Source organism: Argopecten irradians, chromosome 6, assembly GCF_041381155.1.
Source record: "Argopecten irradians isolate NY chromosome 6, Ai_NY, whole genome shotgun sequence".
Taxonomy (NCBI): Eukaryota; Metazoa; Mollusca; class Bivalvia; order Pectinida; family Pectinidae; genus Argopecten; species Argopecten irradians.
Genome location: NC_091139.1, coordinates 13,258,532 through 13,276,223, shown reverse-complemented (window position 1 = coordinate 13,276,223; position 17,692 = coordinate 13,258,532). Strand labels below are relative to the sequence as shown.

Genomic DNA, 17,692 nt, shown 5'->3' with positions numbered 1-17,692 from the left:
TCTTTTTGATAATAATTTAAAGAATTAAAAAAAGAAGTTTGTCCAATATCTCGGTCATTTCAACGGTTTGCACAACCCGTTTTTTAAAGCATGACTCAACATCAACTTGATTCCACCATTCCAGTTCTACTTCAGCTCATCAAATTTGTTAATATGATTTAAACGTCTTAATATACTCGCAATTAATCATATTTTGTTTCCATTTACTTAATAGTATTTCCTTTTGGTTTATTATCATTTGGTTCGGTGACCGTTTGTTGTGTTTCTTATGTGTGTATAGTCTGCATTAAAATAACCCATTTTCATAAAATAATCGAAGGGAACATATGAGTCACTAAAGCATAGAGTAATAGAGTTGAAAGTTTAGAACACTATAAGTTTCATTTATCTAAGTATTAAAAATATCATGGAGGGATTAAGGAAAATGGTTGGACTTTTGAATTAGCCAATATTCGAAACAAATTTCAAATTATTTATTAACACTTTTTATACTTTAGGTACAGGTGAATTATTTTGATAAAAGGACATTTTTATTTACAAACGTTAAAATATTCCGCCATTCGATTCCTGAGAGAATGTATACTAATATCATCATAATCAAGCATATCTGTTCGGCACATGATTTGAAAAGACGTCCGTGTTTTTTGAAGTTTAAAACGTTAATGTTTATTGCAACCAACAACAAGTTATAGGAATTTGTTTGCTTTCTTCGGAAATTACGTTTTTTAAAGCGTCACTCTTGTGTCCATTTTTGGAATACTGCTTGTCATTCGTGTGGCCGGTTTTTGTCCCATCATCATAATATATGTGGAGAACAAGTTAGACCTGACGCAGGGTCTATGGGTCGGATTATACGGTTTAGTTTTTTTGGTATTGGTACAGGAATTGGTATGTAAAAAGGAAACTGGTTTTGTTGTAAGTAGGCAAAATTAATACTAAGGAGAAACGAATATGGCCTCTAAAACAATAAGTTACTTTCTCTGGGGGAATAATCTATGATAATTCTGCTTAATTAATTATTATGAAACGGTTTATAATGAAGTTAATAATTCTGTTTAAAGTCGGCGAATATTTTTACAATTTAATTCTATGGTCTTTATACTAAATCGCTGTAAGAGGTTAACAGCCCTTTTTTTTTTTATCAGTCGTTTTGAGGGTTCTTTTTTTATTTTAACTTAAATGTGGTTGAGGTAAGATTACGAAAACACATATTTATCAACGATGAATTAAACACACATTATGAGTAACAGCTGTGAACCGTGATTCCATTGTTGATGTTCTGGAGACACAGTGGTCTAGTAAAACCTAGTCACAAAATAAAGTACAGGTGGAAACCAATGATTTGCATTGGAAAGAGGTACTCGTAACCTCTCACCAAACATCCATTAGCTTATTCAGTTCTATCAAATATGACTACATGGCTTGATAGCATATTTAATGCCTATTATAATTTCTGATACATAAGAGGTGCATGATTACGGACAAGATGGCTTTATTGTCCCCAATGAAAAAGGTAAAAAATAAGCTAATGCATGCACAAATTTGAATTATGTAGTGCGATTTTATTTTTTTTCTAAAGTGTTAACGACTAATTGTTTTGTATAAGTAAAACTTTGATAATGAGGGGGGGGAGAGGGGGGAGGGGAAGAAAAACATGGTTAAAATAAGTCGTGTGATTACGCAATAATGTTGGAATTACGTGGGGTATGTTCTGTAAGGTGTTTAGATTGTGGTCTCAAGTCATTTTACAAACCAATTTTGGATAAATAGATAACGATTTTCATTACAAAGCATTAACTGTCTTACAATTTCCAATCTATGTAACATCCATTGGGCCAACATATGAAACAATTATAAATAATGATATAAAAAAATATGCATTCGAATCGTTGATGATAGTATATATACTAAATCGAGAATTCCACATTCAAAATCAGGAAGGATAATACCAGATCGCACAAAATTCTTTATTGATTATGGGATGTTTATTAATATATTATCACAAAATTACCAATGTCGTGTTGTGTGGAAAATTTCTTAATTTGTAATGTTATTTATATCGTTACAAACAACAGATTATTTGTATAGTATATACACATATTCTTTCAGCGGATTTCTTTATCCGGGAAAATCTTTTATTGCTGTTGTTTTTTCGGAATGCTTAGAATACCGGACCATCGCAAATACAAACATTTTACTTTGGATGAATTTAGATATAGCTTGAATTGTTTTTGCAGTAAAACATCCTCCTTCCAACCTTAGATGCTGGACATTACCATCTAAGTAGTCCAGGTTTGCAAAGAGGTAATAATAGTGTTTGGTTGTATGTCCGATATCAAACGTAAATCGGAGAAAAGAAATCCTGGCCCACGCGCAGGACACGACCAGTCCCTTTATATCCCGCGACTATGGGTCTAGTACCTCAGTGAGGATGGGGAGTACAATATTAGGATGAATAATGATGTCAAAGGTTAACTACGCATCCAGGTTCAAAGCTGTCTCACTAGCTCCAAAGGATACTTATTGTGGAGAGTTTACAACCCTGCAGTAATCAGTGGATGGTACCAGGAGCCAGAGTTGTTGGAAACAGGTGCACTTGTTGCTGCTGTAATTTGGAATCTTCGGTATGCCCGCCATGTTACTACAGTGAGGTAAGTCAAGGACTGGTTTGTTTATATAGAGGATGCTGCCAATGTTCCAGTACCTGTGAACGAGTCTGAAAACGAGGTTGATAACGATCAAGAAGAGTTAACTTTTCTCCCTTTTAGACTTTTTAATGGTTTGTGTTTACCTTTCTGATGGTTAGAAATATTTTTTCTAACTGAATTTTCAAGTAAAGAGTAACCTTCGTCAATTGTAAATAATAGGCTACTCTGTGTACTTGTTTATATTTACCAATGTTGTAGTAGATTCAGTATCTCGACATGTATACATAGCGAGACTTTAATACTATGTTAGTCTGTAGTACGCACGGGGATTCATGTCAACATTTAGTGACAGTCATTATAGTCAAGTTTTGGATTTAATTTTTATCTCTGAAGGCAAATCCTCTTTACCTCAGACATCAGGGAAGCCCAATGTAAAGGTACAAAAATAAGGGGTTATTTACGATTAATCAGGGTATTAACCAGTAAAATCTATATTCTCAAACTTTTGAACGTACACTCTGCATGATCGAAGGTAAAGTGGAGTCATTTGACAAAATGCTTTCTTAAACTATTTAAAGATAGAAAACCTCAAGTAAATCACCTTTAAGACGAACATGCTTCAATACTATATATGATGACCAGGGAGTATATTTCTATTCGGGGAATACGATGTATTCGACGGAGAACGGTTGAAGCTATCTGGCGTTTTTTTGTTTGTTTGTTTTTTTTGCATGAAATACATAAAAGTACGAAAAAAACTTTAAACGTTTACGGCAAAATACAAAACTGCGTTGATTCTGGAATAAAAATTCTAACACCAATTTTAGATGCAGTATACATATTGCTTGATGTAAATAATCTTACGACCGATGGTGTCACCAGACAAAAAGATCACACTGGTATCGATAGATCTCAGGTTTTGTTTGATTTTTGTTTTGTTTTTCTTTTGTTAAAACCAGCAAATAAAAGGAGTATTGATGTGGGACTTTCACGGCAAATTGGTGATAAAGAAAATATTTTGCATGAAGAAAACTTAGTGTCAACTGCATATTGTATGCTATTTAGGACAGACGACTTTCTTGGGTCATGGTGATTTCAGAGGACAAAGGTCAAATGATCGAAATGACAATATCAATTATTTAAGTACTCCTACTTTAGAGTAGAAGTGATACATTTTGCAGGTTTTTTTTCTTCTCGATATGAGTTTTTAAAATCAATTTAGAAAATTTCATCATTATTTATGTTATTTATTATTTTAAGTTTTATTATTTGAGCATTAATGTTTTAATGAATTTTCTTAAAACTTCCTTTTGCAACCATTTGATTACTTGAGAAGATTTAGAGTGCATGGTTCAGATAATTACATCATAGTGTTATATGGTCTGGTTGGTGATACGAATAATTGAAACCATATAATGTAACTGCAAGAAGTATTCATCTAAATCGGGTCATGTCAGATCGACAGACACCGTTAAACATCAATCTCAAGCTATTAAATGGTTAGAAGGGAAACCGTTCTTATGATGTTCGTGTCCAAACGTTTACCTGTACCCTTATTGGTTGAATTCCTTTCCTTGTCTTTTTTTCTGTAAATAGAAAAAATAATTATCTATAAACGTTTATAAATATACAGACAAAGTCATCATGCGCTAACGTAATATCAGTCTTACTTTAAGTTGTATATTCTCGATGCTGTTTTGAAGGTTGCAGAATTAATATAGGCTTTTGAATACTGAAAAGAACAGCTCATTTAAACGTAAGTATAAAGAGAACTCCATCATAATTTCCTCACATAATTATGTTGATAATAAAATATATTATGATCGAAATTATACTTATATAAAAGATAACTGTTTTTTTCTCTCTAAATGTTGTGTTTAAGGATTGAAGACGATAATAATTTGGTCTATTGATGGAAATAACCTGGTAGCTAGTGCTCGAAGGGTCCGATGTTCGAGTTCCGGTTTGACCGGCATTCGGAATACTTACAAACGCAGATATTTCACTATGATGATGATCGTCGCAACAACAAAAAGCCCACAAACAGCAGACAATACAGCTATTATGATGTCTTTAGCATCACCTGTAAATCAATATAACGGTCGGGAAAATGATTGGCTAGATACAAAAACACAGTCAATGCTGCGGAAACACAAAATGAAAATTTCTCTTCATACAGGCATTTTAACTTGCATTGACTATAAACTTATTTCATTTTTGTTTCCATTTTGCCCTCGGTCGTTATGAATGTAATATAACCTTGACCTTGTGAATAGGCAATTATAACATCATTTGTAGAATCAGTAATGCTAACATATCTTTGAATACTTTATACTGAAATTTTAGCAAACGATAAATCCAGAACTTATACAACTAAATAATATAACAAAAATACAGAAATTTAAAGATGTTTGCGGTTAAAAGCAAACTGAGAAGAAACACGCGGGTACCCATTCTGTATAAACGATTCTAACCTGGTGAGTGTTCAGTGATAGGCGAATCTAGAAAAGAAACGTAAGAAAAGAAAAAACAACGCAGAAAACCAACATAGAACCCATAAACAATGTGACGTCAACGTAATACGTCACTTTGAACACTGTTTAATAATGTATAACAACGTATTACTTACATAAATATAGTAATGAGCAACGAAATGAAACGCAACATTAACCCAAACGTGCGGTTAACATAAAATTGAGCGTGGACACGCGGGTATCCATTCTTGTACATACAATTCTTACCTGACGAGTGACCAGTGATAGGCGAATCTAGAAATGAAACGTAAGAAAAGTAAAAACAACTCAGAAACACAACGTAGAACACATAAACAATGTTACGTCAACGAAATGCGTCACTTTGAACACTTTTATCTTACATAAATACAGTAATGAGCAACGAAATGAAACGCAACATTAACCCAAATAACATAAAATTGAGCGGGGACACGCGGGTATCCATTCTTGTACAAACAATTCTTACCTAAAGAGTGTTCAGTGATAGGCGACTCTAAAAATGAAAAATAATAGAAGAAAATTCGCATTTGCACAGCATTGCATTTCAAACACCTTTAAATAAACTTTATTTACTTTACATCGATTGAGAAACAAGTTATACAATTTATGTAAATCACTCTTGATGGCCCGGATGTAGGCGAGCGAGGGGTCTTAGTGTGGGAGGAAACCGGTATGCCCGGAGAGAAAACCCACGTGATCGGGCCGGAGACCCCTAACCTTGTGCGGCTTAACCACTACTATACCCGATCATCTTATCGCTGTAAGCAAATAATTGTGATACCCCGGGTTTATTTAATAATCTGAAGACATAATTATACTCATTTATGTAAACACACACGGATAGGTACATACCGGTGGTAAGACAGTGTCCATCTTCTTTATTACAAATTCCATCTTTACAGGATTCCGGACAATCGGCTCCACACACTATTCCATACTTCCCGGGATAACATTCTGTATATTAGAACTATATGATATGATCACGGTCATTCATACGACACAATATTTTGTCAAAGTAAATTATACTGTCAAAGTAAAATTGCTGAGTGAATTTGCGACCTGAATTTTGATCTTATTCTTGCTGCAGATTTTGCTGAATATTTTTCAATTATGCATAGTGAGAAGATATTCAATACAATTTGCAGCTAGAATAGAACCGAAATGCGGAGTGCAAATCCATTCAGCAATTTTACTTTGACAGGATAATTTATTTTACAAAAATAATGTGTTGTACATAAAATTATTTTGTAGTAACTATCTTTATCACTGTGTGGCATATTAGGTGTAAAATCGTGCAACGTTTTTATTTTCAGTTTTTATTTTTTTAATTTTCATTTTATCAATCTTTCTCTGTAATATATTTTTGATTATCGAATAATATATGCGTTACAATATAACTTTATTTATAGGAATCAATATCGAAGGCATCCTGTCAAATAAAGCCATTAGTATCGCATGCATGCCACAGTAGACTACAATGTCAGATTTAAACCAGATTTTCCCCGATTTCCATACAAACAACATTGGAAATTTTGCGCAAATTTATGTCAATGCCAGTTGTCTAAAACGTGTGGCTGCGTAACTCATTAGATTTGATACACTGACCGCATATACCTCACGTCAACATAACTAACTTCACACATGTAAAAATATCATATCAGTGTGTGATCGTGTATTTGTGATGTAATTTACCTAAGCAGTGGCCAGTTTCTTTATCACACACAAAAGTCTTTACACGTCACGGGACACGTTGAGGTACATCCTACTCTACATATCTCCCTGCAATACACACTGCAAGTAAACATAAACAATGAGTTTGAATAGGGTAATGTTTAGCAAGTAAGACTTATTTCGGTACGAGTGTTAATCGGGGCACTTTTAGGACTATTTCGATTCTTCCGATTTCCTATCTTAGATACATACGACATCAAAGTAGTAACTATAGACAAAAATGTATCAAACCATCACTCTTTGGTAGCTGCTAAAATCATATTCACGTGGATTTAAAAAATAACTTTAAACTGTGGTATTAAGGTTTCTAACGTTGTTGTCTTGACTGTTACATAACTGATGTCAAGTGATGTTTGGATTAATTATATTAAAATAGTCTTGATATCTAATATAAACCGTGGTTATATGATTACACCAAAGCAAAAATACGAATAAAATGGCGGATGAAAAATGTTGAAATTTATTATCTGGAGCAGGGCAACGAAACTGCTGGCCAGCTCATTTAAGGTTCGTCGTATAAGATCGCTTATTTTGGGTGATTATTAAAGCAGGTTTGACGTTCTAAAAATATGGAGCACAGTTGCCTATTTTACGATTCGAACACACCGGGGAAACTAAGATATATATGTGTGTTTCATATAAATTTTGGCATAGAAAATTGTTGGTATATTAAGACTTTGGTTTTTGTTCCGCACAATAATTCCTCGATACATGTACACTCAACAGATCAGCATTATCAATATACCCAGACACAACAACTAGCGATAGAGAACCAAGATGATTGTGGGACCATATCACATATATATATTTCATTATTCATATGGTACCATAGAAATAATACCATTTAATACTCAATTTTATCCATTTTAGTAGCGGTTGACGATTTTTTAACAATTCGTTAGCTGTTAAGTTCTAAACCGTAAAATAAAACTTCCGACATATCTGAATATTAACATGATTGTTTTTTCTTTGTTATTTAACTTAACCAACTAGGCAATCGTTTTCACTTGTGTAAACACAAGCGGTTGTCGCGCAAGAATACATTTACCGGAACACTGACTTCTACAAGAAGTGTTTATGCGCATTAGAATGTAATGAGTATCTTAAATGATATTTCAAAAAAGAATATATTTGAGAAATATTACATCAATGGAATACAAAAAAGATAGTGTTATTTTGGAATTATTTTTTGTGTACTTTCTGAATTTGACAACATTTTCCGCCAAATTGGAGCCAGAGGTTCCGGGATTCCATCAACTGACCGGCTGTTACATCAATCGTATAACGTTGAAAAAAGTTTGATTTTATCGAAACACTCAATTTAAGAGAAATAGTTGATTAAAATTTAAATCTTAGGAATGATTTTTTTTTGTAGTTTACTGGTGTGTAAACTGCTTTTGTTGGTCAGATATTTCAATATGACGCGCTAACGCGCGTCAGTTAAAATATTTGTCCAACAAATGCAGTTTATACAGCAGTAAAGAACAAAAAATAAAAACCATTCCTTAAATAAACATCAAATGTATATAAATAGACTTTCCAGTGTAGGTTAAAAGTATAAGAACTGTTATTACCTGTACATTGCCCCGTTACTTTGTTACACTCTGGACAGTGTATCGGACAGTTGATATCACATCTGTTCCCTTCTTTTCCTGCAATGCATTCTAAAACAAGGGCAGTATACACATTGTTAACAGCTCAAGGGTTCCAAAACTAAAACGTATGATTAACACATTTGATGTTATTATTTTAAGCTAGTTTTCTTATCGTACACAATATTGATAATTTTTTTTTCAATTTTTTTAGCTCATTTAGCAATATAAATTATGTACAAAGTCAAAGTTATGTCATATTTCATAGAACAAAATAAAACAGACCTTATAATTTTACACAGTAAAGGAATGCCTCAGCTGACATTATACAATAAATTGAAGAATTCTAGGAAACATGATATAATTTAAAATGTTTTTATATCACCTGATTACCCAAATCTACGTTGTTAAGGAACGATTCTCATGCATGTATTTAGAATTTACATCATTGATAAAACATCAACATTATCTTACCGAAACAGTGTGCTGTGACCTGATCACAATTCCCTTTACAGTTCGCTGGACAATCAAGTTCACATTTTAAACCATGCCTCCCATCAATGCATTCTGAAATGTAACCATACAAAATTAAACAATTTCAAGAGGGACAATAGGAATTCATTCTCTGTCGACTGGAAGGAACGCTGATGTTTTATGTATATATTATTTTTTAAAATAATTTAGGAGCATCTCTCGTCTATTTATTCTTCAGCTCCAGCAGTTAACAGTTACAGCGTGTACAGAAATACACCATAGGTACTCACCGATACAGTTCCCCGTGACCTTTTCACACTTGTCTTTACAACTGCCATCACAGTTCACCTCACATGTAGCACCATACCTCCCAGTAACACATTCTGTATTACAGATATCTCGTCAACATCAATCGGTTCATAAAGACGAAAGGGTAAACGGAAACATACATATATTGTCTTCTGAAGAGAAGTATGGTCCGAATTTAATTTAAGCATTCTAAACCTGCTAAGCTCTACTTGAATACTAAATAAATACTGAAACGAGGACTGACTGACTGTTAATAAACAATTTGATACATTTATCTCTTACGAATTAAATTGCACAGCTCATTCGTATTTAACTGGTTAAAGTATTTTACAAAAGTGAGAATAATGATTGTATCATATACTTAAAAACTCTCATGAATCATAAATATTTGTTCTGATATTAGGCGTGGTAACCTTTACATGAGTTGTCTCGATTGTGACGTTATTATATTCTGAGCGAAACTCACGAAATTCTGTCTGAAAATATGAGTGGATAATTCAGAATAAAGTGAATATACGTGAATTAATGGTATAACTGCTAATATTATATATAGAGAAAATTGCAGATCAAAATAAATCAGGTTTGATTTTCATTTTAAAACAGTGGTTCGTTTTAAATAATTTGGAATAAGAATTATTTTAAGCACGTGCAGACGAAATCTACAAGCTGATTTCATCCTTACCATAGCAATGTCCCGTGTCTTTATCACACAATCTATCTTTACAATCTACCGAACAGTCATGTTCACATTGAACACCATGTTTCCGAGCGTTGCAATCTGTCAAATAAAAATATATGATAATCAAAACTCACGATGGACTAGACGACGCCTTTGGATGACAATGCCATATCTAAAGTAAATTACATATCTTGCTCATGTGTTTCATTCCTTACCATAACAATGTCCGGTGTCTTTCTCACACAATCTATCTTTACAATCTACCGAACAGTCATGTTCACATTGATCGCCATGTTTCTGAGCTATGCAATCTGTCGAATGAAAAAAATATAATATTCAAAACTCATACAGGACCAGATAAGAACTTTTTTGGATGTCAATACTGTATCTGAAGTGTATTACATATCTTGCTCAAGTGTTTCATTTCTTACCAAAACAATGCCCGGTGACTTTATCACACAGTCTATCTTTACAATCCATCGAACAGTCATGTTCACACTGAACGCCGTGTTTCTGAGGGATACAATCTGTCGAATGTGAAAACAAATATATTCAAAACTCATGATGGATTAGAAAATGATTAATCGAAAAGTAGTATGGGCCCTTACACACAAAACAAATATGGGCAAAATAACCTAATAGTGTCTAACACAAAACACACCACCATGCACATTTCGTTATTCTAAAACCAAAAAAGAAAAATCTAACATATTTTTTTTCTCTGAAAAATACGACGATGCAATCTGTCAAATGTAAAACAAATATATTCAGAAATCATGACGGATATTACAACATATTTTCGACAGAAAATCATATAATGGTATAATCCCATAGACTATCGAAAAACAACCATGCACATTTCGTTCTTGAATCTTTTCCCCCCTTTAATTTGTACTCCATTAGATGGCTCAAACACCTTATTTCTTTCATACCTACACGTGTAATACTGGCTGGTCCATGGCAATACACTCATGTCGCCTGAGGCTGTATTGCATAGCTACCCATGCAATAAAGCCTCGTGACGTCACGGCGTCAACAAAATCTCTATTTCCTCGGTAAAATTTGAACATTTTTTTCACAAATATGACTGGTTTTACTATAAAAGATGCAAACAACGGAATTTGTGTTGAAAGTATCACGTAATTTTCCATGTATGGAAAATTGACTTCCAGTCGTGGATTTCTTCTAATTTATTTCAAAATGGCGGGATATTATAGTTAAAAATTGCAATAAAACATCGAGGTATGAAAGAAAAATACTCTTTCATAAGTGGATATGAAGGATAGTGATATTCTACCCTCGGGATCACAAAATGTTGCAAAACCCTCGGCAAGCCGCGGGTTTTACTACATTTTGTGACCCTCGGGTAGAATATTCCTATCCTTCATATCCACATATGAAAGAGTCTTATAATATACACCTATTAATTTTCATTAATATACATTTATGTTTATATTAGATTAATGTTGTTAGTGTGTGACTATTAGTAACGTTTCTAAATCGACAAAAATATATAGTACTGTATGTCTAATATGTATTACTCTTTACTTCTTCATCAATGAAAAGAGAAAACTGAGCCATATCATCATCGTACATTATCATTTTATCTACATTTTTTGTATTATCGATTTTCATATTTTACATCAAGTAAACATTTAAATAAAATAAATGGAATGTTAACGTTTAGTACGTTAAGGCTCAGCCCACGTGATTCTCCAGCTCTGTTTTCGAGTTTTATGTTTTCGATGAATATTGGTTTATATGATACCTACCATAACAGTTTCCGCTGTCCTTCTCACACTTGTTATCTTTGCAAGATAGAGGGCAAGTTTTATTACACAACTCACCATAACTACCGGTAAAACAGTCTGCAAAGAGAACAATGAGATATTCGTTAATAAGGGATTGCGGTCACACATGAAGATAATGCTTAGCCATTTATTCAGTTTGATTACACGTTGAAGTAATATCGATGACAAACCAGATGATGCCAAAGATTCAATATATTAAGTTTGTGAGCTTTTAATCAATGTAGAAATTATTTTCTGAAGGTAATGCTTTACATGAAGCAATGTTTCTTGTGTAGTATATCATGCGACAAAAACGAACATAATTTGTGGAAAATTGGAAACAGGACTTAAAATAGAATTATAGTGTAACGTATAATACTATTAAAACTTACAGAAACAAGCACCTGTTGTAGCGTTACAGTTACCACCATAACAGTTACCGGAACACACACTGTCACAGTTACCGTCGCCGTATGTTCCGACTGGACACCCTGTAGAAAATTGATTACATGGTGACATGTCGGATATGGTGCGTGATCGGTTTTCATCTTGTAGTTATACAGAATACTTGTTCTTACACACAAACTTGGACAATACTTTTTCCACGTTTACTCTTATGTTGATACCCAAGTAAAGGAAAAACAGTATGAATTATCGAACTTACCCCACACCTGTACCTCACACAATTCCAGAATAGCGTAATCGTAGTACCAGTGGTACCGTTTTAGGGTGTTCCTATAGTTGTACACGGTTACGTATCTCCCTACATACGGGCACTGGTGTGTGATCGTCAACTGTACAGCTGCTAAAGTAGTACTGGTGTCCTGGTAACAGAGGATGCCATCTTGTGGTGAAGAGGTGGTGTTGGAAACGTACAGTTGATACCCGGCTAACTTGTAATGCGAGTTATCTAGAATATAAATAAAATGCAGTTAGCGTACATTAAATTGTTGTCTCCTTCTATAAAGAACCTAATGCTTGTAAAACCATGCTAACTACATCACACATACTATATATATGTATATTATTATCAATATCAATTGATGTTGTTGTCATCCATATTGATACGTTGTTTAAGTTGTTTAGTCATAGACATCCTAGCACATATATCATCATACTGATACGATGAACGATGATTTTTTAAACGTTTCAGTAATAAATTCTTACTCAGCAATATTGATATTTAAAGGAATAGCGGACAATGTTGTTGATCAGTTATATATTGAAGACGTTTGTGTTTAATATGTAAACGTAATTTATATTGTTATATAATGGCTGTAAGTAATTGGTAGTTTCTTACAGAAATATATGACATCTGGCACAAAGATTCAGCAATATTGCAACAATATACCAGCAATATTGTTGCAATACATACTTTTCGAACGCAAATGAGTTTGCCATACATACTTATTACAACATATCGTATGTAAATGAGTTTGCTGTACACATTTGCCATACATAGTCGCACACACTTGCCGCACTAAAATATAACTTAGTTGCAGCAATATTGCTGTAATGCATACATTTCGTATGCAAATAAGTTTTGCTGTACACACTAGCGGCACCATAGCCGCACACTTGTTGTATCAAAGAATCACACATTTGCCGCATCAATGCAGCTCGCAGTTGCCGCATAAAAGTCGCACATAGTTGTGGCATCATAGCTGTTATTCTTCCTGGTTTATATTTCGTCAGCAGCAATTAACAAATAGTGTTCTAGGATATCTAATGATATTTTCTCACTACATCCACTTTTAATGATAAACTGTTCCTCATAAATCCATCACTTGTGTCCTTCATACACCACAACCTCTTAAACCACTATTTGGATTTAGCAAAGGATTATGGGGGTACCCATTATTCTTTGTTGTATTGCGGCGATATAGCCGCTATATCCCAAAAGATTTCTGTGTAAAGGTTGCTTCTAGTAAAATTTGCAACACTTTTCCTGCACAAAGATTTTGAAAGAAAAGGTTCGTGCGCAAGAGCTGTAATATTGCGACAATATAGCAGCAACAAAATATTGTTGCGACATTAGCCCCAGTATTTTTTGACTAGCCACACTAACCTGATCAATTGCTGCAGTAACTTGCTGCACACAGATTAGATCAGTAGCAAAAGCTTTCTAAGCTTTTTAAGCTTTCTAAAAAGGGTAACATTACCTCGGTAGTATATTGTGATAGCATTGATGGTGATCAATGCTTTGAGATCCACTCTCCACCAGACTGTCTTGTGATCTAGAGGATACGTATGTGAACAACAACCAGATGTAATTGTTGTTTGCACACAACCATCCACAGCTTGCTCTGCTAGCCAACGATTGTCAAAACTGCTGCTCTGCTGAGCGGTTCCCAAAGTGGCAACATTACCTGGACAAAGACAAAAAAGTCATTGCAGTATACAAACTCAGTATTTTTGTTGAACAATATGTAAAGATACAGTATGCTCTCCATCAAAATATACAGCCTAGTAGGAAGTTCATGAGCAAAAAACTGAAACAGGATTTATGAAGTAGTTTCATTGACTCCACCTTCAGTAAGAATTGAAATATATCAAAATGGTTGAACATTTTTATTTAAATATTTTGGGGAGAAACCATATCTTAGACTTAATCACAAGTTTGTGTTTTTGACGACAACCAGAAATAAATTATCATGCAAGTTCTTATGGGATGTATCTCTGTTACAACCATGGCATCTTCTAAATGAACAGACTCTAGGTAGATGTTTACTTGATGTCTTGTGGCGCCAATTGGTTTTTATATTGGCTTAAACAGTAATATTTTTAAGTCCGTCGTCTCTATATATAATAAACGGCCAATTTCAATCAGAACAAGTATCTGCTTTGTTGTTTTGCATTAATTTGGTTCAACAAGCTCGCCCTTACGACGGTCATGTACAAATGATAATTAAAATAACATTTTAATGAACTTTATACATGCTAGAAGCTGTCGTTAAATGTAATTATATCGTTAGTAAGTAATTTTGAATTTCGCGGTTTTTTCGTTGATACAGAAGGGGGAGATATGGAGATGTATTATAGCCATTACGCATGCGCATCAGAGCTACGACAGAGAAACAAAGAAAAGTAGTAAGTTTTCCAAGGTCAGTCAGTGTTTTTTATATGTAACGTTTTTAACAAGTTGAATTGAAAGCCGCCTCCACCCCCTCCTCCTTCCAATGTTGTTATTACGATTCTGTACTTTTCACACCTTTTTGTATTTTATGTGAATGTGTTTGTAAAGTGGGGCGTTTTAACCCCCCCTCCCCCTCTAAAACCAAATGATATTCCCTTTAACTGTCTCAAACAAAACAGGTTGCGTAATAAAAGGAAGTCGAAAATCGTGTATCGTTTTATATTGTTTTAAGAAAACGCTGCCGATGTAGCCTATGTTCTGTAAATGCTTTAAAGAAATCGCACGAGTTATATTTGTAATGCGACCCGTGTGCTACAACTGTTTTAGCGAAACGACAATGTAACTACAACCGGGATTTCAACTCAAGCGATTTTGCGATAACGAGTTTCGACTGTATTATTGTATAAGTCAAACTGTAATCCAAGGTTTTTTCTGATCGTTAAACACAGTAGGGTGTAAATCACTTTTTGTGTTATATTTTATGGAATGTACAGGACTTACCCATAACTGGTCTATTAATGACCTGATCCGGTTTATATTACGATTTTGAACAGTGGCCCGGTTTATATGTGATCATTTTTGGTCAGTCAAGTATGTACCAGTTAGGTCCATCCTAAATCCAACTCGGAGTGTCAAGGCATACACATGTACAATCAGCAATTTTAGATAAGATTCAAAACACCTTTTTTTAACAAATCAGTATCCTTAACAACATGCATATATCATTCATAGACGATATTGACAATAATCAGAATTTGAAGCTGTAAAAGAAGTATTAATATCATCTTTGAAAATACACTTTCGTTTACATCCTGCACTATGTTTTTGATGATAATAATCTGTTTGGGTTGAATGTACGTTATTACCTTGCAGCATTACTTATACACAAGCTTGTTCCCATTAGTGCATACGATAGCTGGTCTACAGTCATTTAGTTTTCAGATTTACTATTGAATTAGTTATGCTCCTTCCATCTATAGCTGTTTAAGGGTCAATTCAGTCTAAGAGAACGTTTAATTTTGCACATATATCGGAAACAAACTAGTTCTAATGGGAGTTATATTAGTTAGTTTTACTGTGATATGCCAGTAAACCACATCGTGGTGAAATATGTGTGAAATGTTTTAAACTCGCTCGCTGTCCGCCATTACACATTGTGGTCGCACCCTTGTATCCTGAACCCTAGCCCTCGCTCGCGGAGTAATGCAACTTTTGTCAAGAACTACTCAAATCGTCTTACAGTAGTGTGTTTACTTTATAAAGTCATTTGTTTTGCCTATAAAATCATTTCATCAACTCATCAGTGGTTATGTATTTCATTTGTTTAACGTGTGGGACATTGGCTCGGGTGGTATACCTTCTTAATCGCATTACTGAACAATTTTGAATTTCAACGGTATTAATATAAAATACTTAACAATGACATGGACTTTGTCAATATTTTATGTCATATGTTTCATAAGGAATGTAGAACAATGCATTTATGCCATATGTTGCTTCATGAGAATTAGCCTGACTTAATTATCCCTTTTAAGAATAGTATGATTATACATGTATTCCTGTAATTCGATGGCTATATCATTCACGTCTTTGTTGGGGTTGATCAGTTCCTACATGTTGTTCATTTTACCAATTTACAAATACACATGAAGATATCCTGTATCGAATTTCTTGTGATATCCTAATGTTTTTATTACTTTTCTCCACAAGTCATATTCATGACAAACTACACTGATATGTCATGCTTTATCATCCAAATTGTTTTAAATATTTCACTTTGGCGAGTTTCGTTCAGGGAAAGCAAAGCTGATGCTTGGTTTACTCTGTTCATCTCTTGAGTATTTTTCGGTTTATCTCGTTAACAATCATCAAATGCTAATTTTTTCTCCTATCATAGATCATACTTACTTTCAGATACACTGGACCTCAATACAGCTAATATTATAAAAATCACACATCCTCTTGAACCTTTATATCCCGTCCTCATTTTATCGGCTTCAAGTCAACAAGGAAGTATCGTGTGTTTTCGATGTTCTATAAAAAGAAGAACTTGTCTGACTGCATAAGGGTACATAATACGTATTTAGTGTATTATCCGTGGGTTCAATGTTCACGCATCGCATACCATGAGCCATCAACACCAGTCAAGGCGTGTGTAACCATTGTATTAGTGTCGGATGTCAAAAATGTAGCTGAGAAAGCCCGTTTGCTTATGATTATCACCTGTAGCCATCCAGTGCCTATATAAGTCAAGAGGTTTAACTGGTCATTACCAATACACCTCTGAAACTAATCGGTTGGCTTGACTATTATTACAGGTAAGGAATTCTATGTTATTGTATATATTTGTTTGTAACCTATTTTTACTATTATGATTACTTATTTATTGTCTATCTTCAAATTGTTAATTGTTCAGTGATTTAATTATCATTTTTGTACTTAATAACACAATGCGATTTATCGGGTTTTATGAATGTACAATGTATTTCAAACTCGATGTGTAGTTTATAAATACAATTAGTAAATAATTAGAATTGATGATGATTAATTTCATTATCGGCCAAAGTTACTTATATGGTAGAAATCTATCTTAATTATGGAATTCGATGATATTATTGAAATTAACCATCTTTGATAAGGTCCCTCAAAGCTGAAACTGCAATATTGTATATAAACCTATTGAGTTACGTCCCTTTACATTGCGCTGTGTAACGTTAACTTTACAGGTTAATTATAACGCATGGTTTATTTATGTAAACAGAATCACTTTAATTATAATAATATCGGCATATGTTGATTATTGTAGGAATATACATCATT

The 17,692-nt window shown here is 33.8% G+C and overlaps 2 protein-coding genes across 2 annotated transcripts in view; both read right to left on the bottom strand.

Moving 5' to 3' along the window:
- The window catches only part of LOC138326112 (scavenger receptor class F member 1-like), a 30,000-nt gene extending 17,606 nt beyond the window's left edge, over window positions 1-12,394 (bottom strand). Inside the window, exons 1-8 of the mRNA XM_069272246.1 lie at window positions 12,129-12,394; window positions 11,719-11,814; window positions 10,378-10,473; window positions 10,162-10,257; window positions 9,950-10,045; window positions 9,249-9,341; window positions 8,959-9,051; window positions 8,467-8,556 (exon numbers count right to left, since the gene is read on the bottom strand). Of these exons, the coding sequence (XP_069128347.1) occupies window positions 8,467-8,556; window positions 8,959-9,051; window positions 9,249-9,341; window positions 9,950-10,045; window positions 10,162-10,257; window positions 10,378-10,473; window positions 11,719-11,814; window positions 12,129-12,255 (787 nt within the window). The 5' untranslated portion in view covers window positions 12,256-12,394. The remainder of the gene's footprint in view (window positions 1-8,466; window positions 8,557-8,958; window positions 9,052-9,248; window positions 9,342-9,949; window positions 10,046-10,161; window positions 10,258-10,377; window positions 10,474-11,718; window positions 11,815-12,128) is intronic.
- LOC138326222 (uncharacterized) overlaps window positions 1-17,087 on the bottom strand; it is an 89,430-nt gene extending 72,343 nt beyond the window's left edge. Inside the window, exons 1-3 of the mRNA XM_069272347.1 lie at window positions 16,781-17,087; window positions 13,899-14,105; window positions 12,401-12,646 (exon numbers count right to left, since the gene is read on the bottom strand). Coding sequence (XP_069128448.1) covers window positions 12,401-12,646; window positions 13,899-14,105; window positions 16,781-16,859 — 532 coding nt within the window. The 5' untranslated portion in view covers window positions 16,860-17,087. The remainder of the gene's footprint in view (window positions 1-12,400; window positions 12,647-13,898; window positions 14,106-16,780) is intronic.
- Window positions 17,088-17,692: the final 605 nt, after the last annotated feature.